At 37.6% G+C, this 25659-nt stretch overlaps 1 protein-coding gene across 3 annotated transcripts; it reads right to left on the reverse strand.

The window, feature by feature from the left end:
• Positions 1-21235: 21235 nt before the first annotated feature.
• LOC149218648 (transcription factor bHLH67-like) lies at positions 21236-24851 on the reverse strand. 3 transcript variants are annotated; one of them, XM_089382431.1, is made up of 4 exons: positions 24224-24851; positions 22669-23562; positions 22119-22568; positions 21236-21749 (listed from the first exon to the last, which is right to left on the reverse strand). In XM_089382431.1, the coding sequence occupies exons 1-4, from the start codon at positions 24245-24247 to the stop codon at positions 21636-21638; spliced, it is 1482 nt and encodes a 493-aa protein (XP_089238557.1). In that variant the 5' UTR covers positions 24248-24851; the 3' UTR covers positions 21236-21635. The 3 variants fall into 3 exon arrangements, with proteins under 3 accessions (XP_089238557.1, XP_089238558.1, XP_089238556.1); XM_089382432.1 differs by lacking the exon at positions 24224-24851 and adding an exon at positions 24045-24198; XM_089382430.1 differs by lacking the exon at positions 24224-24851 and adding an exon at positions 23828-24026.
• Between the last annotated feature and the right edge of the window lie 808 nt (positions 24852-25659).

Genomic DNA, 25659 nt, shown 5'->3' on the forward strand with positions numbered 1-25659 from the left:
CCATCCATTAAGATGGACACCTTTCTTGTGCATGGTACCAAACTTGGAGTACAATGATTGCATAAGTGTATCAAGGGACAATAATTCATCTAGTATTCCCTTCTTCAGTTTAGCTCGGGTGGACATTATCACCACATCTCCTCCTTGCTTGGTTGTCTGTAGTTCCTTTTCCATTCACTCATTCTCAACTATTAGGAAGTGAACATTTGAGCTAGTGGCTTCAGCATATACTTTAGTTGCATCGACCAAGGAAGTTGGGTGTTTGCACACATTAGTCATGGTCAATCATTCTTCAACTTGCGCAGGAGATGTTTGATCCTCCGGAGTTAACACTCTATGAGATTGAAAAACTATATGTTGGGATTCATCAAATGTGATGTTGTGAATCTCTTCTTCCAATGATCACAAAGGATCTGTGTGCCTCCTTGGTCATATAAGACTTTATCTTCTTCTAGATGCATTGAATTGAGTGATTCAACCTCTTTGTAGTGAGGCATGAGGTCGGTGTCCTATTCCAACTACTGTTGTTGCATGTTTGCATCCAACTGTTGAAGTGCCTATTCTATCTCATGAGCAAAGTCTTGCCCTTGCAATGGTTCAGCCTATTCGCCTGATGTTAGTTGTTCAAATGAATCAAATACTTGTATGGGTGTTTCTTCATCTGTTTGAACATGTTGTGCCCCCTGCAGTATTTTTTGTTGTTTCGCTTCCCTCTCTTGTTTGCGTAGCTCTTGTTCCTTTCGGAGTTAATCTCTCGGCTCATACAACTCCTTCTCTGCTTCTTCCATTCTCTTATTATCCTTCTTCCTTCATGCGATTCTCTTATCGCATTGCCACCTCTTTGCTTCTATAGCCACAGCTTCTTTCTTTGCAAGTGGATCTACTCGAAACTTGTAGCTTTGCTCCTCCTCCGTGCGATCAACAATCTTCCTCTTCCCTTTGTCACGCACTAGTATGCTTAGCTCTGATGCCACTTCTGCCACTGCTGGTGCTCTCCATGATGCTGCTTCACACTGCTTCGCTAACCACTTCACAATGAAATCGATTGGTTCATTGGGTCTGGAGAAATTGTAGCAATATCTCCATTGGTCCTCCTCAGCCCAATGAAATGCCTCGTAGATCTAGTTGAACTGAAATCTCGTGCAGTGATCCTTCACAATTCAATGTGGGTCATACATATTGTAGCTTCAAAGGTTGAATGGTTACTTCTTCATTAGTTCTGCTTCGACATCCACTTGCTTAATACTATGGATCTCATATAACCCAATCTGCAATGGACGAGTGGGCCAAGGTGCCTTCATTTTCCGATATAGTCAAGCTGTCAATCCTGTCGAGATGTGATATGATACTTCCTACATGAAATGTACGTACAAGGAAAACTTTGGCAGAACATGCGGAGGCTTCTCCACACTAAACATTCGGATGAAAGTGTTGTACAGTGTGGCCTACCAATATGAAATACCTATCATTGCCTCCATTACTTTGACATGCAAGGTGGATCCTGTTCAAATACCATCTTGTACGTAGGGGGGGAAAATGATTGGATAGTTGTGTGATTACTCCTTTGAAGTTTCATTCAGAAAACAACTTGAAATATGTGTTCATAGCAGTCTCTACTAGTGACCATGCCCACTCCAAGCCTGAGAACTCCTCTCGGGCACAGACTGCATCTAGGATGTAGGTGGACATGTAAATATGTGCATTCATACCTCTGGGTGACTGTCGAGCATTCGTTACTTATGCCTTCAGTTGATGAGCCAATATGCTAGACCAGTTACACGGTTTTCCTTCTCTAGCCAATTGGTCCAGTGAAACCACCTAACTCTATGGGAAGGTTTCCATGCCTTCTTGGCCATACAATCAACAAGAAAATATAATCAATTATTGGCATGCCTTCCTTAGTATCTTTGTCTTGTAGACTTGGTTGGGTGTCAACCTGAATCGAGCTAGCTCCTTTACCCAATTCTTCATAATGTCTATGGAGTTAGCACTGTTGTTGGGTAAGCTGAATGGAGTCTCCATGACAATCATAGGCTCTGACATATGATACATCTCTTCATAATCTAGTTCCTAGAAGGTTGGAATATTCGTCCCACTAACACTGCTCAAGGTCATCGTCTCGGGATCAGTGTGAGAGTTGATCTAGAGTATCATGTATGCACATGGGAACATAGGATATCTGCATGAAATTCAGTATAAGCCAGACTTTTGAATGTTCACATACACCTGAAGGTCTTTGAGGTATTCCAAAAAGTGTCTGTAAATGTTTCATTAACCTCTTTCCACTTCAGTTCGATGTCCTTGTCTAGATACAACTTTGTATCCTCATAGATCGACGGACTAGAGGAAACTTGCTCAACTGCTGCATTCCCATCAGTGTCTTGAGATCCTATTCTCTTGGAAGCCATTAAGATAGATGAACACCTGAAATATTTGGAGACAAAAAACATTAAAGGAAAGAAATCTGTCAGTGAAAAAAAGCAACTTTGGGGAATGACATAACACATACCTTGGAAATTGATGCGAAAGATTGCACAATTTCTTCTGGGAAGTTGGGTGACTAGCTTCCAAAACTGCGCAAAAGGTAGTTTAGATGGTCTACGATGCAAGACTGGCTACTGGATTTGTGTAATGCGCAATCTAGACTGGCTGCTGGGATTGCGCGAGGCGCAATTCCAGCTGGGAGTGACTGCAGGCTCAGGGACTGCATTGAACAATTTTCTGGGCAAAACAGTCGTAGAAGGCAGTGTTGGGTACAAATGGATATTTCTAGAGAGGAAGGTATAGCCTTCCATCCCCAGATTGTGCAATGCAGTCTCAGTGAAGGTAGACCCCGAGACAAGGTTAGCCTGACTCGCCAATGGGAAACTGAAAGCAAATCAGATAGTGAATGAATGGTGACACTAAGTGATCGTAGAAGTGATTGACATTTCATGAAAAACATGAATGAAAGATTCAACAAATAGATCAACATGCATGTGGGTGAAGCGATTCGCCGGTTCGGCGAACACTCGTGCAAAACAGTTTCATGCATGCGACAATAGTGAGATAACGAAGAACACCGAAACAAATATAGGACAAGCTAGTATACATGTAAATGACAACAAACATTCAAAGAAATCAAGCAAACATCACTCACACAAGAGAATACACAAAAAGTAACATAAATGCTGAAAAAGGAGAAGTGGAGGTGACTTACCCGTGAATAGCTAAGTCGAACGTCTTGAAGAGTCTTGGATGTGTTGTGGGATGTCATAGATCCAAGATCAATGTGAAAGAATGAGCTCTGATGCATCGAATAAATAATTTTTGGCTCATGACGCACATGCCACAAATCTAGGAAAAAGTCTAAAACAACTTTGCATGTAACCCTGGCTGCTAAAAATAGCTCCCTGAATCATGGGATTCCTTTTGCATGTTTCCTTTATCTATTCCGAGAAGAGCAAGTCATTCATGCATATAAGTCAAGTTTCCTTGGTCCCCGGTGGAACTAGTCAACCAGACCACTCATGCATGCAGCTGCTCAACTGCTTCAGGAAAATGAGCATTTCCTGCTGGGAGCTGGGCTGACTACCCAAGGGGTTTACATAATTTCTGGGTAAAGCAGCTGACTTCTACACATATTTTCTCAAATTCTAGGCTGAGCAACCCTACTGGGGAAATTTGCATAATTTCTGCTAGGAGTGTTGGTTGGCATAATTCCGCAATTCTGGAGACTAGTAGGCTACCAGATGAAATTGAACAATTTCTAGAGGAAATCTTGGTTTCCCTCCAGAAATGTGCAATTTCCTTGGCGAAGTTGCCTAGCCTAGAGCTGGACCAAGTCTAGATGAACAACTTGTGAGGGAAATGCATCAAGTTGTGATCGAAAGGTTGCCTTTGTGCATGAAAATACCAAAGCTTGTGTACTTGATGAAGCAAGACAAGGTGTTGTGAAAGGTTGGTAGGGAGGCTCCAAAATGGTATAAGGAAAAATTTTGGAGGGTGGTTGTAGCTGCTACAACAATACCCAAAGTCACCAAATAAATAATGACTATGTTGAAGCACTTCAAAGAAATCCTAATGATGAAAGGATCATTTAAAGCTTTGAACTTGACTCTTATTCAAAATGTTTTTGTTATGTTTACCATCATGTATGCGAGTGTTGGACTTAGATCATACCTACTCTTTTTCACTTTTCACTCTCTTCGTTTACTTCCAATGCTTAATTTGTATATGTACAAATAGAATTTGTTGTTGCAGTTACTAATGAGTCTTTGCTTGTAAATATGTATTGATATATCCTTCTTGTGGTTTAATTATTCATGTATGTGATTTTTGAAGTTAGACAATACCTACTCTTTTACTCTTTTCACACTCTCATTTTACTTCCAATGTTTCCTTTGTATATGCACAATTAGAATTTGTTGTTGTAGTTACTAATGAGTCTTTTCTTGTAAATATTTATTGATATATCCTTGTTGTGGTTTAATCATTCATTTCTTGCATAAGCTCTTTTTATCAAATGTTGGCCTTCTGAAGGTTAAACTAAATTGATGGTTCTCTACATGATGAAATTGTCCCATCCTTTGTAGCTCTTTACCTTTTTGTTATATTCAAATGATGATTCTAATATGTATGAATGATTTCATCCATTTCTTCTTGTGACAATTTAACTTCCTCGATGAATACATTATGCAGAGCATGGGTTGAGCTTTGTATTTGTAGCTTCATACCTATCATTCTCCTCATATTCTTATTCTTGTTCATATGATTGTAGAAGCTCCCCCTCAAATTATTCATCATTGTTGATTTTTTTGCAGTCCTTCGATGCTTCTCTTTGAAATTAAACTAATGAGAAGGAAGAGCAGGTGCCAGAAACTATTCCCAACTTTTCCCTTAGATATTAAAATGGCTCTCTTGCTAAAGGCTTGGTGAAGATATCAATTATCTTCAATTTAACTGATACATATTCCAGTTTCATTATTTTCTCAACAACCTGCTCTCTAAGGAAATACTACTTTATGGGAGTGTGTTTATTTTTATAAAGTAAAAATGGATTCATTGATATGCTTATTTCACTTGTATTATCACATGTAAAAAAGATTGGTTCACTATATGTTACCTTCATGCCTTGTAGATTTTGCTTCATCCAAAGTACTTGTGTGCAACAAGATGTTGCTGCAATGTGTTCAACTTTGGTATTAGATAGTGAGACTGAGGTTTGCTTCTTGATCAATGAAGCAACCAACAATTCTCCTAAGTAAAATGCACCGCCACTTATATTTTTTCTATAATTGATGCAGCTAGCCCATTCTGCATTTATGTAGGATGTCAATGAAAAGTATTTTCCTTTTGGGTACCACAGTCCATAATCTCTTGTGCATGTTAAATATCTAAATAATATTTTTGTTGCTAATAGATGACTTTGCTTTGGAGATGGTTAATATACTGCTACTAATACAACTACTTATGTCTGGTCTTGAAGTTGTAACGTATCATAGACTACCTATCATGGATTTATATAACTTTTGATCAACTTCCATTGACTCATCATCCTTACATAACTTGCATCCAACAACTATGGGAGTGGTGACATGGGAACAATCCTTTATTTTGAACTTTTTAACATATATTTTAAGTATTTATCATGTGATATCAACATGTCTTCTGAATTTTGTATGACTTGTAGGCCAAGAAAGAAAGAAAAACTCTTACTTTATTTCATTAGGAAACCATTGAACTAGATAGATTTTGTTTCTTCTAAAAATTATATCATCAAAATATACAACTATGATTAGGAGTTATTTATCATCCAACTTTATGTACATGTTTTTGTCAGTTGTACCTTTCCTGAATCCTTGTTTTTCAAGATACTTGTCCATTTGAAAATACCATGCTCGTGGTGCTTGTTTGATACAATATAGTTCCTTGTTTATCCTACAAACATCATTATGATAATTTGATAGTAGGAAGCCTTTAGGTTGTTCTATATATACTTCTTCTTCAAGCTATCCATTCAGAAAGGCGGACTTCACATCCATTATATATATTTTGAAGTCATTGTGACAAGGAAAAGAAAGAAACATTTTGATTTCTTCTAGCCTTGCCACTAGAGCAAAGGTTTCTTCAAAGTCTAACCCTTCTATAAGTGTATAACCCTTACGTACTAAGCCACCTTTGTTTCTGACAATATTTCCTTGTTCATTTAGCTTGCTTTTGAAGACCCATTTTGTGCATATGATGTTTTTATATCCTGGTTTTGATGTCATCTCCCATGTCTCAATCTTATATTTGGTCAAATTCCTCATTCATGAAATCTATCCAATGTTCATCTTTGCTCACTTGTAGAAAAAAGTTTGATTCAATCATTGATAGCATAGCAATCTGAGCTTGATTTGTTGCAATAACAAGTTTCGTTCTTATTTGGACACTTGCATTTTTGTTACAAATAACTTGATCTTTAGGATGGTTCTTTTGTACATATCGCGGGGGAACTTTTGAATGGGTCTCTTTTTCCTCTACATCTTCAACATGTTCCTCTTCTTCTTCATTGATTGGCTGATTTATGGAATTAATGAAACTTGCCTTCTTGCTTTTGATAGGTAGTTCCTTATCAACTTTCACACTTATACAATCTAAAATCTTATGCAATATTTTATTGTAGCACTTGTACCCTTTTCTTTTCGTTGATTATCCCAAGAAGATTCCTTCATCTACCCTAGCATCAAAATTTCCCAATTTCTCATCATTGTTTTTAATATAACACTTACTATCAAACACTTTGAAGTGTTTGATTGATGTTGGTTTTCCATTCCATAACTCATAGGGTTTCTTGTCATAGTTAGGTGTGAGATGCACCTTATTTAACATATGGACTACTGTTTAAATAACATTTTCCCAATAGGTCTATGGTATGTTCCTTTATTTCATCATAGATATAACCATTTGTTGTATTGACTTGTTTTTCCTTTCAGCAACTCCATTTTGTTTGGGTGTATCTACATTGGTATATTTCCTCTTTATTCCATGTTCAGCATAGAAATCTGCAAATTCATTGATGTAAACTCTCCTGCTCTGTCTGATCGTATGCACTTTATCTTGCAACCTGTTTGGTTTTCTTAAAAAGGATACCTATGTTAGTATGGAATAATCATCTATTACTAGCATAAATTAATGCTCACCTCTAGGTGCTTCTATTCTATAAGGTTCACACATATCCATGTGTATTGGTTGTAGTGGCTTGTTGGTTGATAGGTGATCCTTTTTCTTGAAGGAAACATGAGCTTGTTTCCCCAGTTGACATGACTTACAAATAGTTTTTTTAGGCTCTGTTATATTAGGCAGATCTCTTACAACTCCCTTTTTACTATTTCTAATGATATGGCCAAAGTCTAGATGCCCTAGTCTTCTTTGCCACAACCATCATTCATCTTGTTTTCCCAAATGGCATTCTTCACTATCTTCTTTCAAAACATATACATTGTTTTTTGTTCAATGTTTTCCTTTGGCCAATATTTTTCCTTTCACAACTGACCTTATTTTACATTAATGAGCTCTAAATATGAAATCATAACCTATGTCGAACATTTGACTTACACTTAGAAAGTTGTGTTTCAATCCATCTACAAACAATACATCATGTTCATTTCCTTCATTATTATTTAAGATAACTATACTTTTTCTTTTATTTTTGCTACTGCATCATTGCTGAAAGTGAGATTTCCATATTTAATTTCATCTAGAGACAAGAAATTGCTTTTGTATCTAGTCATATTCCTAGAGCAATAATTGTCCACATACCATTGATTGTTCTAGTTCTGAGCATAAAAAACTAGGCCACACTTATTTGTTTTATTGTCTTCCTTTTCCTTTTCCACTACATAGGTCCACTATCATCTAATTGTTCTAAGACTATGGTTTTAAGTTTTTGAGTTGAAATTCGTAAGACTTATGTCCAAAATTATGACAATAGTAACATTCAATGACATCAAAAAGAGGGGAAAATGGATTATTGTTCCTACTCATGTTTGTTCTTCAATTTACAAATATTTTTTTCACTTCATTTCTTTTCATACTTCTTGTTTCATTCCTTCTCATGTATGCTTTGTAGTTTACAACCTCATTGCCAAATTTTTTTCATAAATAACAATATACATAAATAAAAATATCATACCTAGGGAAAGAATATGCTTGTGAATATAATCTCCTTGACATCTGATAGCATTTCTTTTGAAGAAATAAGGTTTGTGATAACCCATTTCCTACTTGCCCAATATTCTTGTTTATTGTTACTAAGTAGGATTAGTCCTTTGTTTCTATTGATTAGTATGAATCTTTTGTTGTTGTTGAGGTGTTAAACTAACATTCTTATTCTTTGGTTGTTGATGGTTGTCATTATCTCTTGTGACAACTTTGAAAAAGCTAATGGTATTTTATCTTTTGTATTCTTCTCATTGGTTTCTCCTTCATAGCCAAAACCAACTTTTATAAGCATATATCTTTGTGCATTCAGTATCTTATCTTGGTTTTTAGACCCCTTAATATGTTTAAGGTTCATATTCAACTCTGCCTATGTTTTCTATAGTTTATTTATCAAATAAACTACTTCTTCTTCCAATATCTCACATCCTTTGCCTTTCTCTTTTAATTAATATAACAGAATATCTTCCACCTTTTTGGAATCTTATAATTAATCTTTTAATTGTATAAGTTCTTCCAACTTAGGCTCTTATTTAATATACTTAATCAATATTTCTTTTGTTTCATCTTCTTTTTCTTGAACCTTTCGATTTCTTCTAGGGTGCTAATTAGCTTCACTTGAAGATCAACTTCACCTTCTTCTTCTTCAATCAAATCATAATCATTAATTTTTTCAGATTTATACTCTAAATCATAAGCATAAATTCACTAATTCCTTCTTCATCAAAGGATTCATTTGTATCATCAGAGGAACTACTATCTTCTTATGTATAAAGGATTTTCTTTCTAGATATTTTCCCATTCTTAATTCGATAAAATTTATTCTTATATTTACCTTTTAACTTATTATCTTCCTTCGTAAATGGACAATTTGATGCATAATGCCCTTCTCTTCTAGAACTAAAGAATTTAAATTCAGGTTTTCCTTTATACTTACCAATTCCTTTCTTTAGTCGTCTTAGAAATTTTGCTTCTTCTTCATCTAACTCTAAACATGAGAACTCCTAGTCTTCTGTATATTTCTTATCTTCTTTGAATATTGTATCCCTTGTGACTAACTTTCCTTTTGAAATCATTTTTTAATATGCTATTAGGAAGCCAAGTGATTGATCCATTGTTAGTTGTGCAATGTTATAAATTTCTTCAATAATTGATACTTTAGGATTAAACTTGGTAGGGAGTGATGTCAACACATTTTGGACTATTATAGACTCCATTTTTTCATTTAAACCCTTCATAACATTAAAAATTTCATCAACTTGAAGAAATATATATGTGTGTGTATGTGTGTATGTGTCTTCATTGTCACACATTCTCAAAGACTTAAACCACATTCTCTAAACTTGTAATTTATCCCCTTTCACTTTGTCATATCTTTCATGAATGTTTTTTAATTTATCCCACATTTCTTTAGCAGCCTTAGAGTGCATTACTTTTATAAAATCTGATTCAATTAGTCGACTAAAGATAGCATTCATGGCTTTGGGATTGCATCTAAATTCAAGCTTGTCTTCTTTTTTACCTATAATGGGTGGATCTTGGTAGCCACATTCCACTAAGGCCCATAAATCCATACCAAGGGACATTAAATATATATTCAATCTTACTTTCCTTCCTGACTCTCCATTCTTATGATCTAGATCTTCCTTTCCATTGTTAGGTTGATACAAAAGGAACTTGCTCTGATACAAATTATTGAAAATAGGAAATTAATGGGGGTGTGAATTGGTAATTGTGTCCTCTTAAATGACTAATTGTGTTCAACTTTTTAACAATTTATTTAATGTATTAACAGATTTATATATGAGTTTTGTAATTAACCATGAATTCATAGAAACACATACAAGCAGCTCATGCAACACATTGAGACACCAAATATATGTGGGAAACCATAAAGGGAAAAACCACATATTTTGGTTGTTGTGATATAAAGGAAATCACCCACATCCTCTTCTTACAAGCTCCAACCTTTTCTTTTTTAGGCTACTACCTCAAAGGGGACACCAATCCCCTAATAAGATACAAATTAGATTTGATGGTTTCCCTGGTCTTTGTCTCTAATCTGAACTTTGTCTTTGTCTTCTTTTTAGATGTTTATCTCCTTTGATCATTTTCCTCAATTCTACCTCATTTCTTCTCCTCTTCCTTTTTCTCTCTTTACTAGGAAATGCATGAACTTGTTCTCACATAAATTTGAATTCATCAGCAATACTATCATTTAAAACACATCTTTTTATATACATAATTTGCTAACTGTTTGTATTCCAATGAAAGATTCTAAGGGAAAGGATGCCTCTTTATATTTTAGGTTCTTTGTGGTCTACCTCTTTATTTTCAAATTTGAAGATCAAGTAAAGACAAAACGACCTCCTACTATTCAAAAATTTGAAGAAATACAAACCAACAATAATGATTCCCCTATATGGCTTGGATGTAGTGCCTTCTTTGAAATGTAAACTCAACATATGTCATATTGGAAGTTGGTAATAGCATTCATTTTCAACGGAAATAAACATATTCATATTCATATTCTCTAGATTTTGCATGTTGTGTCTTTACTTTGCTTATATAACAAACAACATCATAAATGTTGCTTACGAAACATACATTTGTTTTAAAACATTGCTTATGAAGCATTGATGGTTTGAGTTTAATTTGTTGTCAAGACTTTAAGTAAATTGTTGTCAAGCACATTGTTAATATGAGTTTTCTTATGAAACATGCTTATTCTTATGTTTTCAAGTCACTTCCTCATTAGATCAACCTTACACGCCACTATAATCAACCTTGAATGCCCATTGGATCACATTGTAATCAACCAACAATTGAAATCAATGCCAACATTTCCAACATTAAATAAGGCCCACTATGTAATTACATTGACTAAGTGTGCCATGGCCTCATTAAAGAAGGATCACTAGGTGGTTAACATTTAGTTATGGCTAGGGTTTGCTAGATAGCTATAGTTAAGAATGAATTCCTCGTTGTAAGATTATGTATAGGAATGTTATTGTATTGTTAAACCAAATATTTCTCCTTAGAAGATGTAATTAAACAAAAGTTGTATCTTTCCATAGAAAACATATTGCATAATGCTACTTTATTTTAAGGTTTTTCAAGGTTTTTAATATAATCTTGCATATGTGAATTTTATCCTTTTGGAAAATATGGTATATAATAATTTTATATGTTAATGATTATAATATTCATTCTCCTCATAACATCATTTTTCATATGCATTAATAACTTTAATTAACTCATTCCATGATGAGGGTGGAAGAACGATAGTGAGGGGGTTTTGAGGAGCGTGCCTACAACCCCACTGACCCTCATGGTGATTAAGATGAGTGTGGTGTGGCACACCTCTACCATGCACATACGTGTGCAAATTAAATATTATTTAATGGGTAAGTCTGATAAGATGTTATTATGGTGTTTGTTAGAGGGCATGCGAAGAAGGGTGGCTTTGTGCTTACTTTGGGTGCAAAGACTTTAATCCTGCATCCCTGTAAGTGATTATGGGTTCTATTATTATAGAGTTTGGATGGCCTCATCAGAGTGTGGGATGAATTCGAGTGACGAAGGGCAATTTTAAAGTGGAATTCCTGGCATTAGCGAGGAAAATGTTCTTGTATGGTTTTCACACATTAAAGGTAAAACATGTAGGTTTTATATCATCTCGGACCCTGGAATTATGGCTACTATGTTGCCTCACCTACAATCAAGAGCAGGAAGGGTGAGGTTGTGAGATTCACTATTCACAACAAGTCATCTACTCAACTCCCTTTTTGATCCCTAGTTCGAGAACAAGGTAGTGTGGAGTACTTCTATGGTTTGGCTTCAATTTTTTGTTGTTATTGTATTCCATCATTTTAATTGGGTCTTTCGACAATTCTCTATAATTATTAGGGGGTATAGAGACTTGCGTCTTCCCTTGGATGCTTGGATCATTTTGCTCTTATTTGGGCTTTGGAAGTATGACCTAAGAGGGCAATTCAAGGACATTGGTTTTACAGTTCAACCTCTCTATCCCAACTGCCTTCTGGAGGGTTTTGTATCCTTTCTCTTGCATTCTATGGGTATATATTTAGATAGCTTCTTTTTGGAATTCATCCTGGTTTATTTCATTGCAATTTTGGGTGCATTGATGCTATTCTAGGGTGGATTGGTATTATGGTTTACGTGGAAGGTTATGTTACTTCATATTCTGTAGCTTACATGTATCCAAGTCTTTTTGTTCTTTAGTGATATTGAAGATGCCTTGTCAGTGATCCAAAGTGAGGTGTAGGGTTGGTGAGCAATGAAAACTAAGATGGCATTGCTTGGAGGACATTGGTCATGGTGAGGTTGTAGACCCCAACCCTACCAATATACATAGTTTTAATGAGTCTATGCCTAATTAAAGAAAATTTGGCTGCTAGCTTAGGTATCTCGATATGCTATTGGAACAACTCAACAAAGATAGGCATCATGACTAGAAGAGAAGCATCTCATTCATGAATGATCTCCAAATAAATTAGTGGCACATGCAGGACAAACTGATAATCTGCAAAAAGGTCAGTGGCACCTACAGGAAAAATTGGACCACTTTGAAGGTAGATTGGGTTACATGGAGAGATATGTTCACTATTAGTTTCAACTTCTGCTACCACCTCGTTCATGCCTAGAGAATCTTGCTCCAGTATCTTCCTATAATACATAATGGCTCCTAGTGATCTAGGTGGATATTGGTGGCCACCTTCCAAGTCCACCTCGACCCCCACCATTGTTTCTCTCAGCATTTTTAGTTCCTTAATTGCAGGACGACTTACTATTTTTAGCAGTTTTTTGGGTCCTAAACTTCCGGAGCCGTTTTGAGACCCTAAACGACATTTTTTGGGAAAGCTGGGGGCAACATGGGTCCATGGACCGATGTTTCCCTTCCCAAAGTGATAATGCTCAGATGTATCTTTCTAACGAGCTATTTTACGCGTCAAACGGAGATCGTATGCCAAAGTTACGACCCTGGGAAGTTGATGTACCAATTTATCCAAACGGGACCCACAGTTTGGCGTTTCACCTTCTAGGGTTAGGTTTTGGAATGTTAAGGGTTTTCCATTGTTTCTCAACAATAAATAGGCCTTTGAGCCTCATTGTAACACAGTTCAGAGGCATGTAGCCACCACATCTCTTCTCAGAGATAAGCTACCATCACCCTAGCTAGTTTATTTCCATTACTGTTTGTAAACATATTTTAGTATTTTACATTAATGAAATGAAGTATTATTTCTGCTGCATATCTGTGTTTATGTTTATCTATATAATTTGTTGCATTCCTATTTAAATCCGGATCAGTGGTATCAGAGTGGTCTGCTTTTTCTCTATTTTTCTTTGCATGTCCCCAACAAGGTCGGGATATAAGGAGTTAGGGCTTGAACTGGTCGAACCTTTGCGAGACCAGCCTCGCAAATCCCGATGGCCTCCCATGGTGGGTGAGAAGAAAGATGAGGGGGCAAGAGATCCTATCAAAATCTTGCTCGAAGAAGCACTCAAGTGACAATGGAACGTGATGATGGACAACTTTGCCTGGATCCTTCAGCAGCTACCCAGAAGTGACGCAGCGGCTCCCAACACCTACTCTGGAAACACCACACCCTTTAAGGTACAAGTTAATTTTTAAATCCCCATATTCGAGGGTCAAATAGACGCAGATGTCGTAGATAAATGGTTAAATCTGCTAGAGGGTTATTTTTCTGTTCATGAATTTTCGAGTCGAGAAAAGATTGTTTTTGCTCTTCTCAAAGCAGCCCCCCACGTCAAGCACTGGTGGGAAACCTACTACAGAAGGATGAAAATACCAGCTCATTATTTTCAGTCGCACCCACCTGGAATTCATTCCGGGATGCCATTAAGGAGCAGTACTACCCCGTCGGAAGCTATGAGGATGAATACATAAAGTGGACCATGCTGCGGCAGGGAAGGGACCAAGATGTGCCAGAGTTCACCAATCTTTTCCATACCCTTCGCAAAACGTTGGGTATCAAGGATACAGAGCAGCATTTGATACTCAAATACCACGGCTGCCTGCACAAGTACATCCAGGAAGAAATAGAATTCCTGAACATCTCCTCGCTCGGCATAGCATACCAATATGTCGTCAAGGTCAAGCAGAAGTTTAAACAAAAGAAGCGAGACTTTGGATCTGTGAATCTGAAGCAAGGGAAAGGTGCCCCTAAACTAGAGAACAAAGGACAAAGCCAAGGTAGGGTAGCCCAAGACAACCCGCCAAAGCTGCAAGCAAAGAACAGTGTCACGAAGCCGAAAAAGGACACAGGAAAATGGTGTGAATTCCATAAGAGCTCCACTCACAACACAAGTGAGTGTCGGGCCAAGCAGTCACTGGTGGCTGAGCTAAAGGTTTCAGAATCAGATGCATGTTCCGACTCTGAGTTAGAACCTGACAAGGGGAATGACAAAGGGAAGCAGATCATTGATGCGGATCCCAATGCCACTGTTGCTACCGCCAAGATCCAGAAAAATGAACTCGGAGATCTAGAGGAGGAGGAGCGTCTCTTCCACTCCTAGATGTGGGTAGAGGGCTCCCCACTACAGTTCATTATCGATAGTGGAAGCCAAAAGAACCTCGTTTCGGTAGAGGTCATGAAGCGGTTAGGCCTACCGACCACAGCACATCCACAACCGTACACTATCAGGTGGCTTCACCAAGGATGGGATCTTCGCGTGAGCCAGCAGTGTCACCTTCCATACAACATCAAGCCCTTCACGGATGAGGTATTGTGTGACATTGCTCCCCTTGAATTTTGTGATGTATTATTAGGACAATCATGCTTGTGGAAGTGACATATTGTGTATGAATCAAGGCCCCGTGCTGTTATTATTACATTGGGAAATAAATTGTACAGGATACCAGAGGTAGTACCGCCTACCACCATCACTTTGATTACTGCAAAAGAATGTAGTAAGCTCATTTCCAAGACTGGGAAATTTGTTTTCCTAATGATACACCCTCAAGGAAAGAAGAAGACAGTTGCCACGACCTCCAGACAGGGCCCCTTTGCACGACAACTACAGATGGACAAGGTCATGGAGAAGTACGAGGACATCTTCACCTCCCTCGCAGGAGTCCCTCTGCACTGTCAAGTCAAGCACTCCATCAATCTGACCCCAGGTGCACCGCTACCCAATGGACCAATTTATCGGTGCTCTGTTCTGGAGGACGATGAAATCAAGAGGCAAATTCAGGAGCTGCTGCACAAAGGTCACATCCGTCCGAGTTCATCACCTTGTGGGAGCCTGATTGTGTTCGTACAGAAGAAGGATGGGACTTGGAGACTCTGTATTGACTATCAGGTGCTGAACAAGATCACTGTCCACAATAGGTACCCAATCCTGTAGATTGATGACCTCCTAGACCAACTAAACGGGGAAAAATATTTCAACAAGATCGATCTAAAGTCAGGATATCATGAGGTACCAATCGAACCCTCTGATGTGTGGAATACTACCTTCAAAGCCAAGGAGGGCCTTTTCGAATGGTTGGTTATGCCTTTCGGATTGACGAATGCTCCTGCAACCTTCATGAGGCTAATGGATGACATCTGGCGACCATTCACCAACTCATTTGTAGTGGTATACTTGGATGACATTCTGATCTTTAGCCAGAGTTGGGAAGAGCACCTCCACCACATCCGACAGGTTCTCCAAACACTGCGGCAACACAAGCTATGTGCCAATTTGGAGAAATGCACTTTTGGCATGACCCAAGTTCAGTATCCGGGATGCATTATTGATGAATAGGGGGTGCATGTGGATCCATCCAAGATCCAAGTCATTCGGTACTGGCCATCTCCAACCACTTTGACAGAGCTTCGCAGCTTTCTAGGTCTTGCCAACTTCTAATGCATGTTTGTGTTGGGGTTTTCTCATATCACTTGGCCCTTGAGTCAAGTCACCAAGGGAGGAGCAAAAGAAAATTTCTTTTGGTCTGAATCTCAACAGAAGGCATTCATAGAGTTGAAAGATTGCCTCTGCATGGCACCAATTCTCGAGTTACCAGATTTACAACAACCATTTGAGGTCGAGACAGATGCCTCTGACTATGCTATTGAGGCAGTCCTTACTCAACATAGGCATCCAGTGGCATATCACAATGAAACACTTTCAGACACAGTCCGGAAGTATCCCACTTGTGATAAAGAGATGTATTCCATTGTGCAGGCCTGTCGACAATGGAAGCATTACATTTTGGGGAAGGAAATGATCATCCAAATAGACAACCGACCCCTGCAGTTCATACAGACCCAAAGGAAATTGTAGAATGATCGCCATCAGAAGTGGTCTACATACTTGCAACAATTCCATTTGAATATCAAGTATAAGAAGGGCAACACCAATAATGTTGCAGATTGCCTCAGTGAACCATCGATCATGGCGTTAATCACCGTGCTCAACTCTTGTGGGCACGAGACTTCTAATTGTCCACTTTTCTACAAAAGCGACCCAGAATTAGGCCACACATACCAGACACTCTTGGAGGGTCGACATGTCCTAGATTTTCACCTCCAGGATGCCATTGTTATGCCACCTGGGTCACCTTTGTGTTCCTTCAAGCGAGCATGTGAAGATGATTTTGGAAGCACACTACAGTCGGGCTCCTGGGCATTTTGGGGTCGAGAAAATGGTGGTAGTACTACAAAAGTATTTCTATTGGCTGAATCTTCGACAGGATGTCGGGAAGTACATCAAATCATGTACTGCTTGTGCCATTGCCAAACCGACCATCAAGAAGAAAGGCCTCTATACCCCACTGCCTACCCCTAGTCGACCTTGGGAATCCCTGCATTACATGTCAGGCCTTCCTTCCACTAAGCATGGAAATGACTATGTTTTTTGGTCGTCGATAGGTTCTCGAAGATGGCCATTATGGCAGCCTGCAAGAAGAATATCACAACAGAAGCCACTACTAAACTCTTCTTTGAACAAGTGTGGTTGCACTTTTGGATTCCATAGTCTATCATCTCAGATTGGGACAGTCGGTTCCTCAATACATTTTGGTCCAGTCTCTGGTCAATGCTGGACACAAAACACACTAAGTCCACAGCCTTCCATCCTCAAACTAATGGCCAAACAGAGGTTGTCAATAGGATGATTGTAGACATTCTGCACATGTAAAACTCAAACCATCCACACACATGCGACGAGAGCCTCCCTATGTTCAACACAGCTACAACGGAGTTCTTCACAGCTCAACTGGCCACAACCCTTTTCAGGTGGGCTTGGGATTCCAGCCACTATGCCCCATTGATGTGGCCATGCCACTTGCAGCTACTCACACAGATTCGGTTCATGTCCAGTCCGAAACAGACAAGGCAAACAACTTCATTGACCACATCCAACATATTCGCCAGCAGGTTGATGACATTCTAGAGAAATCAAATGCCAAGTAAAAGCAGCGACATGATCAACATCGGGTGCCACACAAGTTTCAGGTGGGCGACAAAGTCTAGTTGCATTTGCAAAAGGAACGCCTTTCTGGAGCCTATCGAAAATTGAGACCACTCTGGTATGGTCCTTACACCATTACTAAGGCTGTGGGAGACAATGCATTTGAGCTCAGCATTCCCCCATTCCTTGGCCTGCACCCAGTGTTCAATGTGGACTGCCTTCAGCCATACTTTCCACCATTACTAGACACATCCGCCATTGCAGAACAGCTCACACCCACAGAATTAAATCCAGATTGCATGGAACAAGCTGCAACTAATCGAATCATTGACACACAGATCAAGAACACTCGCCAACAGAATATCCAACTGTATCATGTTGTCAAAGCAAGCCAACTCCTTCACCAGGGCAAGTAGCTTACCAGGGACCAAGTTAAGCAAAAGTTCCCTCATCTCAAGGAGGAACTCAACGCAATGGGGACCATTGCTTCCTAAAGGGGGAGGAATGATCCAGGTGGATATTGGTGGCCACCTGCCAAGTCCACCTAGACCCCCACCATTGCTTCTCTTAGCATTTTCAATTCCTTAATTGTAGCACAACTTACTATTTTTAGCAGTTTTTCGGGTCCTAAACTTCCGGAGCCATTTTGAGGCCCTAAACGACATTTTTTGGGAAATCTGGGGGCAACATGGGTCTAAAGACGGATGTTGCCCTTCCCAAAATGATATTGCTCGGATAGATCTTTCTAACGAGCTATTGTATGCGTCAAACAGAGATTGTATGCCAAAGTTACGACCCCGGGAAGTTGATGTACCAATTTACCCAAACGAGGCTCACTGTTTGGCGTTTCATCTTCTAGGGTTAGGTTTTGGAATGTTAAGGGTTTTCCATTGTTTCTCAACAATAAATAGGCCTTCGAGCCTCATTGTAACACAGTTCAGAGGCATGTAGCCACCACATCTCTTCTCAGAGATAAGCTACTATCGCCCTAGTTGCTTTATTTCCATCACTGATTGTAAGCATATTTCAGTATTTTACATTAATGAAATGAAGTATTATTTCTGCTACATATCTGTGTTTATGGTTATCTCTATAATTTGTTGCGTTCTTGTTTAAATCTAGATCACCTGGTTGTGTATTGATCTAAAGGCTTTTCAAGTTTCATATTACTCTTCATTTTTTGAGAGTCAAACAATTTTCGCTATTTGTTATCTTTTATAATAATTACCTATTGCCCAATTAATTCGATAAAATAAAACCTATAAAATTTTATTAAATTTTTCCAAACAATATAACCTTTCAACAAAAAATAAAATAAAAAATACAACAACAAAAAACAAACTTGGATTAACTCATACTATTCTTATCCTTGACATATTTAACATCCCTTAGCATGTCTATTTTCACTATCTAGAATGTAGATGAAATATTACATTTCATTAAAACATATTGTAACATTAATTTATTAACAACTCAATAGAGCCTGATATAACTTGGATCAATAAAATATTGTACCCAATAACACCTCCCTACCTGTACATTCAACAAGGTGGACAACAACTTTTAAAGTTTCATAAACATCCCAATTAAGCTCCCAGTAATATTTTTATTTTTTTTAATACCAAAAATGTAAATAACCAAATATTATTTTGATCCAATTTTATTTGGTATTCATATTTCTATCTCATTTATATATAGAATATTGAAATTTTTTATAAAAATTGATAGTAAATATATAGTTAAATATTCTTTTATGTAATTATTATTTTTAATTATTATGGTGAATGGTAAATACTTTTCTATATTATGATTGTATAAATTTATCTTAAGTATAAATTTAATAAAAGTTGAGAGGGATTAAATTTTTCAAAATGCAAATATTTTTTTGAGTGTAAAGTTTAAAGAAAGATTCATATCCCAATAGATTTAATTTCTCTAGATACTTGGTAGATAGAGAGTTAAAATGGATCTATGTTGGTTATAATAAAAAAGAGTATTTATAGATTCACCATAATAAGAATAATAATAATGAGGAATATTTAACATTATACATGTAAAGTGGATACTAAAATTTACTTTCAATTTAATTTCATATATATTGCTTTGCATTTTTTTAAGTCTAGTTTACACTTTGAGAGATTTGATTTCTTTCAAAGCTTGGTAGATTTCGAGTCAAGATGAACCTATGCTAGTTCTCATTAATATTATTTATATTTATATAAATTTCACATATCTATATATAGAAATATTTTTAGTTTTAGTTTTATTAGAACTTCGATAATACATGATGTGGCATTTTTTTTAAATATAATTTTTTAATGTGATATACATAGATTTATAAAGATAGATAGATAGTTAGCATTAATGATATAGGTTGATAGATAGCGAAGAAAGAAAGAAAAATAAAAATAAATAAAAATTAATATTGATTTGTTTATGCATATTAATTATATTTCAATGTGAAATTTTGAAATATAAAAGTTATACAGATATGAATCATTACTTTAAATTATATTGTCATATATACAAATATACTTATTAACTAAATATATCAAGTTTTTATATAATTAATAATTACATGTTTTGAAATATTATAGTTATGAATATGGATTATTAGTATTTAAATTTATTTTAGTGTGATATGTATACTATGGTAAAATTTTCTTTGTAATTTTATCAATTAAAAAAAAAATGTTATTTTATAGTTGTGCTAACATATTTTTTACAATTATTTTTTAATGTAATAATTCATTTTACAGAAACTACAATATTTCTTTCATATTGGACTAACATTTAAATTTTTACACTAATTTAAAGACATTACAATATTTAGCAACATTTAAATATTTACATTCATTTAAAGACATTACAACATCTCCCCACATTAAATTGGGTTGTAAAGTACCAATCAATACCATCACAAGATATACTTAAAGTTAAATATTCTCTTATAATTTGATTAAATAGTATAATTAAGTATTTAATAGAAAAATGTGAACTTAGTTGAAATAGTTGTTCATCTTGAAATAAGATTTAAATCTGCCTATTCTTAGTCTTCAAGAAATAGATTAATAGACCAGAAATTAACACTGATGTTTTCGAGGAAGTTGAATCGACTCACTATCAATAACTATGAGGATTAAATTATAATAATATTACACTGATACTGACCTATTACTCAACTTGACAATTCCTATGATGCAATGCATGAAGCCCTGCTAATTGCGCCTTTCTATTATTCTCCCTGGAGTAAAGGCCAGCCATGAGACACTCATATCAGATGTAGAGCTAGCTCCCATCCTAGAGGAGAAACGCAGGAGGGAATTAATTTCCCAATTCGTGGTAGACCAGGCTTGCGGAAAAAAATCCATAAATTATTCTGCCTAAGCTACGGAAGCAGACATATCACATGGCAATCCGGAAGGTAAGAGTTCGTCGTTTACCGATAAACACATGATGCCTCACTGTCATCCCAAAGAACCAAAAGCAGGAGACCAAAATGCGAATATGACAATACCGGGTTTTTGTTTTTAACGAAGAAAAGAGAACAAAGGATGCATCCCATCTTATCCTCTAAATTATGATCGAAAACTTGTCATAATGTTGGAAATGAAGAAATTAATGAGTTATTATAACTTATGATTTCCTCCACTTCGCCACAAACTTTGCAATCCTTGCATGCTGAGGTTATAAAAATTACAGACACAACGGAGAAGCCGCCAGAAACATTGGCGCTGATGCAACATGTACACAAAAACCTTCTAACTACAAAGCCAATCTGAATGATATTGCACTATTAAAAATCAATAGAATACGACCAAATTTATAGCTCCAAACCATAGGACTTTCGTGCTAGGAAATCTGCCCCAGTTCAGGAATTTGACAGTCTTGCAACTCTTCTTCTTGTGATACAATAGACTCAGCAGTTTAAGTCCCTCAGTCCTTTACATTCTCGTTTCCTGATACGTTGGAGAGGATTATATGATACAAACATGCAGAGCAAAAAGTAACTAAGAAACGCGGCTTCTCACTGGATTTGTACTGTTGGAATGGATGATACTGAATATCTGATGAACTGCACTTGCTATTTCGTTTGCGGATGTCAATTGACATTCTTCTTCAATCTGCAGAAAAATAAAATAAAGAGGGATCAGTTTTCTTCATACAAAAGAGGTTTCAAGTCATAGAAACCCTATTTGAAAAGACACCTAATAGAAGGATTTGTAAACCCTATTTGAGCAAGTATCATAACATATAAGAATTTATATCCCACTGTAAACCAGAACTCAAAATAGAAAGGAAAATATCGTTTAGGAGACAAGAACCTAATCTCATTTAGGAGACAACCACCCTTAAACTAGGTTATTCATCCTCAACCTATCAATCAGACCACTATTTTGTGGACACCCATTAACATGAAGATTGTGGTGTATTTGAATTTCACCATATCTGACAATGGAAAATAACTTGCATTGGGGGCTAAAATTCATTACCTTGACGTTGAAGGAGTAGAGCACTGAAAGATCAATGGTGGTAATATTCAAGTGTAAAATTGTCATATCGAGATTCTCAAGAGCCAAGATGACTTTGAGAAGCTGTCCAGGCCTCTTTAGAGAGAGAACTTTGAGACTGGCATGTGTTTCAATCACAGTCACCTCTACATCAGCGATTGCAGACTTGCTTTCTGCAGTAAGTTCATTGTGCTGATCCAAATTAGAGTTTTCCATCTCACATTTTGGTTCTGCTCGCTGTGACGAATATGAAGTATACTGTGGAGAGAGGAAGAAACCGTTGAAGGGAGTGGCAGTTGATTTGGGACTTTGACATCCTTCCAGTTCACATTGTTTTCTACGCTTTTGAGCTTGAGCTTGAAGAGACTGCAAGAGCTGTTCCAGTTCTTTCACAAAGTCAATTGCACCTCCAATAATGGAGGCCTGGTCTCCCTGAACAAAGACATATATGACCCAAATAAATCCCTGAGCCATAAATTTCATATAAAGTTATAGGAATTGAAAAGACAATATAATGGTGCAGAATTTGTACCCTTTGGATGAAAGAGACCGGCATCAGGGAACGCAGGACTGTTAAATGCTCGTTCATTTGCTTTCTCCTATTGCGCTCAACAGCAATATGTGTCATCCTTTGGCTCTCCACTTCTTCACTGTTCTTGCAGACCCTGGAACGCTTCCTCTTCCTAATTCGTTCACGGGTGGCTGTATTGGCTTGGTAACCATTAATATTCCCCAATCTCTTGTCGTTGCAATTGTCTGAAGAATTCACAGTGTTAGATGAGTTGGGTTCCCGGCTTGAAGAGCTCACACCCTCCTCTGGGGCATCCAAGCTGGAGAACTGATCTTTTGCTTCAGTTTTGACAAGCGAAGTACATGATTCCGAGACATGGGTTATGCAGCTTTCAGGTTCAAAAGGCTGAACTTCGACCCTCTGCATAAAGTTATAGTTGGGCCATTCTGCCCTTCTACAGCTTGTCAGATTCAAATCATATTCAGATCCATGACCACTGTGCAGAAACTGGTCAAAAGATGGACTTTCACGTTTGCTATCATTATCACAGATTGGAAATGATAGCAGCTCCTGAAATCCCCATGACCTCTGTTGCTCTAGCACAGGAAGCAGGAGCTGTGGACCATGATTGAAGCTGCAAGCTGGTACTGATCCGGCCTCGTCTCCGTTCATTCCTATGCCTTCCAGCATGTGCAAGAGGGCCAAGTTTGATTGCCTAGTATCTCCAAAGACGTTCAACGTCTCAGACAATCCTTTTTCCTGGGAGCCAAAATTTAATGGCGCTTGTGAGCCCAACACCTCTATCGGCCTGCATGAGCTCCCCATTTTAGCACATTCTGATTCAAATTCATGAGATGGACTTGTTTTGTGCACACCAGAATACATCCACTTCAACTTGCCTGCACCTTCAGAGATCTGCAACAGCATATAACAAAAGTTTAAACGTTTTTTTCATCTGGCAAATTAAGTTTTTGACCAGAGCATACAATATACACAACACCAGCAGCATGGCATTGGGTGTGTGAAAAATATTTGAAAAGAAGAACATTGCAGAACCCGATAAAGGTTATGACTCAAAAGTTTTCTATTGTTTGGTGCATATTGATTGCATTGCCTTTTTCTATCACAAACACTAGATGCAAGTGAAATCAGGCCTTCTCACACAAAACGATGAACATACAGATTCATATTTACTAGGCACTTTGCACGACAACTGAGCCCAGCCCACCCAAATATTTTGCATAACTACAACTTAATCCCGATCACATCCCATGTTCTTCTTAAGGCAAGGTTTAGTTATAAATTGCTATGAGTCTAACATATATAGAAATTTGATTTTCATAGCCCAAGCTAGATTAGCATATTAACCCAAGCTCGATTCTCAATATATTCTAGACCTTAGCTTTGTAAGTGCAATACTGCGAATATGGAAGTTAATAATATCACAACAACAGTTAGTCCAAGTTCAGTTGTGAGCGAATTCCTGAGCTTGGCTTAAAAAGTGCAACACTATACTTCCTGATTAGGGCGAAGTTAATAGCTGTTGTAGAACTCTAGTGCAAAAGGATTAACTCACAGTATTAGCGTCATTTGGCTCCATTGATGATACTGCCTCCCGTGCTCCAGATCTTGCTGCAATTAATAGCAGTAACGGAAAACCAGACCACTCATTTCACGTATACGGGATTCTGCAGCACAAATTCTGCCAGAACCTGTTTTTAATTGGCAGGCACAAGGCTTATTGAGGGATAAGGCCACAGGATGAATGCTGGCAGTTACAAAAGGACCAATGGAAATGCAAGAGTCATGGGGCTCTCCATAAATGCATTTGTGAAGGAACGATCAGCACAACTGGTCACAAACGAGGCGAAAGTATCAGATAAGAAATCGCTACATGAGCAAAGAGGATATCCATTCTTGATTAGGCTTGTTATACCGATTTGGTTCCAAAAAAGCTTGTTCTGCTTGCTGGTTAAGGATAGGTTATGGGTTCAAATCAAATTAGCAAAGGCTTGTGAATTGGCAGCTACATTATTTCTGAATGGACCAACTATAAAGTTTGTTTACCCCAAAAATAAAGCGGTATTGGAATAATCCCCTCAAGATTATGATTCCACCACTCTAATACCCAAAAACAAAAAATTGGAAGCCATCTGAATACCGTGACTGTCAAGTTATCGTGGTGAAATTGAATGATATGCATGAAAAAAGAAGATGCCGAACGAGAGAGGAGTTGCATAAAGTATTATTATTGCCTCTGGGGTTTTGTCCAGGTGCGGAGACAGACAGTTGTGGGTTTGTACATGGCTGCCATTACCTGGTCGTCCTATTATGCAGCGACTGCGACAATTTTGTCATAAAAGGCCTGACCTGAAATTCGCCAAATTTTGTTATCACTGTAAAACGCAGATGAAGAAAAGTAATAATAATAACAACACACCTCGGGAAACTCTAAGTTCAATTTCAAGTTCTAACCTTTAACGAGCCATACTCGTTTTTCTCTCTTCCCGAGATGGATGGCAGGGCCATCGTATCTCATCCCTTTCCAACCTCTAAAAGTTTGGACTCTTTTTAGGGTGAAGATTCTCCTGCCAATCGACTGAGAAGTACTGGGTCCCAACAAGTTGAATTGCTTAAGAAATAGTTGTTAGGGGAAAAACAAATTATGTGGACCTTATTGCAGTCACTAGTGGAGCAATTTAGGTTTCCAATGCACAAACCATTGAATTTTTACAACATGCTCCTCCGGTTGGGTTTTGCAGTACTTCTCTTCATCTCTGGCTCCCTGTTAACGTCCGTCCTGTTTGGTTGCAGTACATTGCATGGCCATGCACGTAATATGCACATTCACTTTTGCCTTTCTGTGTCTACACCCCGACTGCAGTAGTGTAGACTCGTACACGATATCGACATTTTACGAACGTTCCACTCTTTCGGCCAATTTTCCAGCGATAAAATTGTGGAGGTTTGCCATATTTGGGAATCCAGGTGTTACTTCCACAAGTATAAGGT

This window comes from Pinus tabuliformis, chromosome Q (assembly GCF_031772625.1).
Source record: "Pinus tabuliformis cultivar Carrire ecotype Pingquan chromosome Q, CPIR1, whole genome shotgun sequence".
NCBI classification, from domain to species: domain Eukaryota; kingdom Viridiplantae; phylum Streptophyta; class Pinopsida; order Pinales; family Pinaceae; genus Pinus; species Pinus tabuliformis.

Bases quoted from the DNA above. Each gene is read 5' to 3' on its own strand.
- LOC149218648 (XM_089382430.1), bottom strand. From the start codon at position 23,890: ATGCAAAATATTTGGGTGGGCTGGGCTCAGTTGTCGTGCAAAGTGCCT. The intron at 23,563-23,827 runs GTATGTTCATCG...ATGCTGTTGCAG, and splicing joins TGCCTAGTAAATATGAATCT to ATCTCTGAAGGTGCAGGCAA. The intron at 22,569-22,668 runs GTACAAATTCTG...GTCTTTGTTCAG, and splicing joins CGGTCTCTTTCATCCAAAGG to GGAGACCAGGCCTCCATTAT.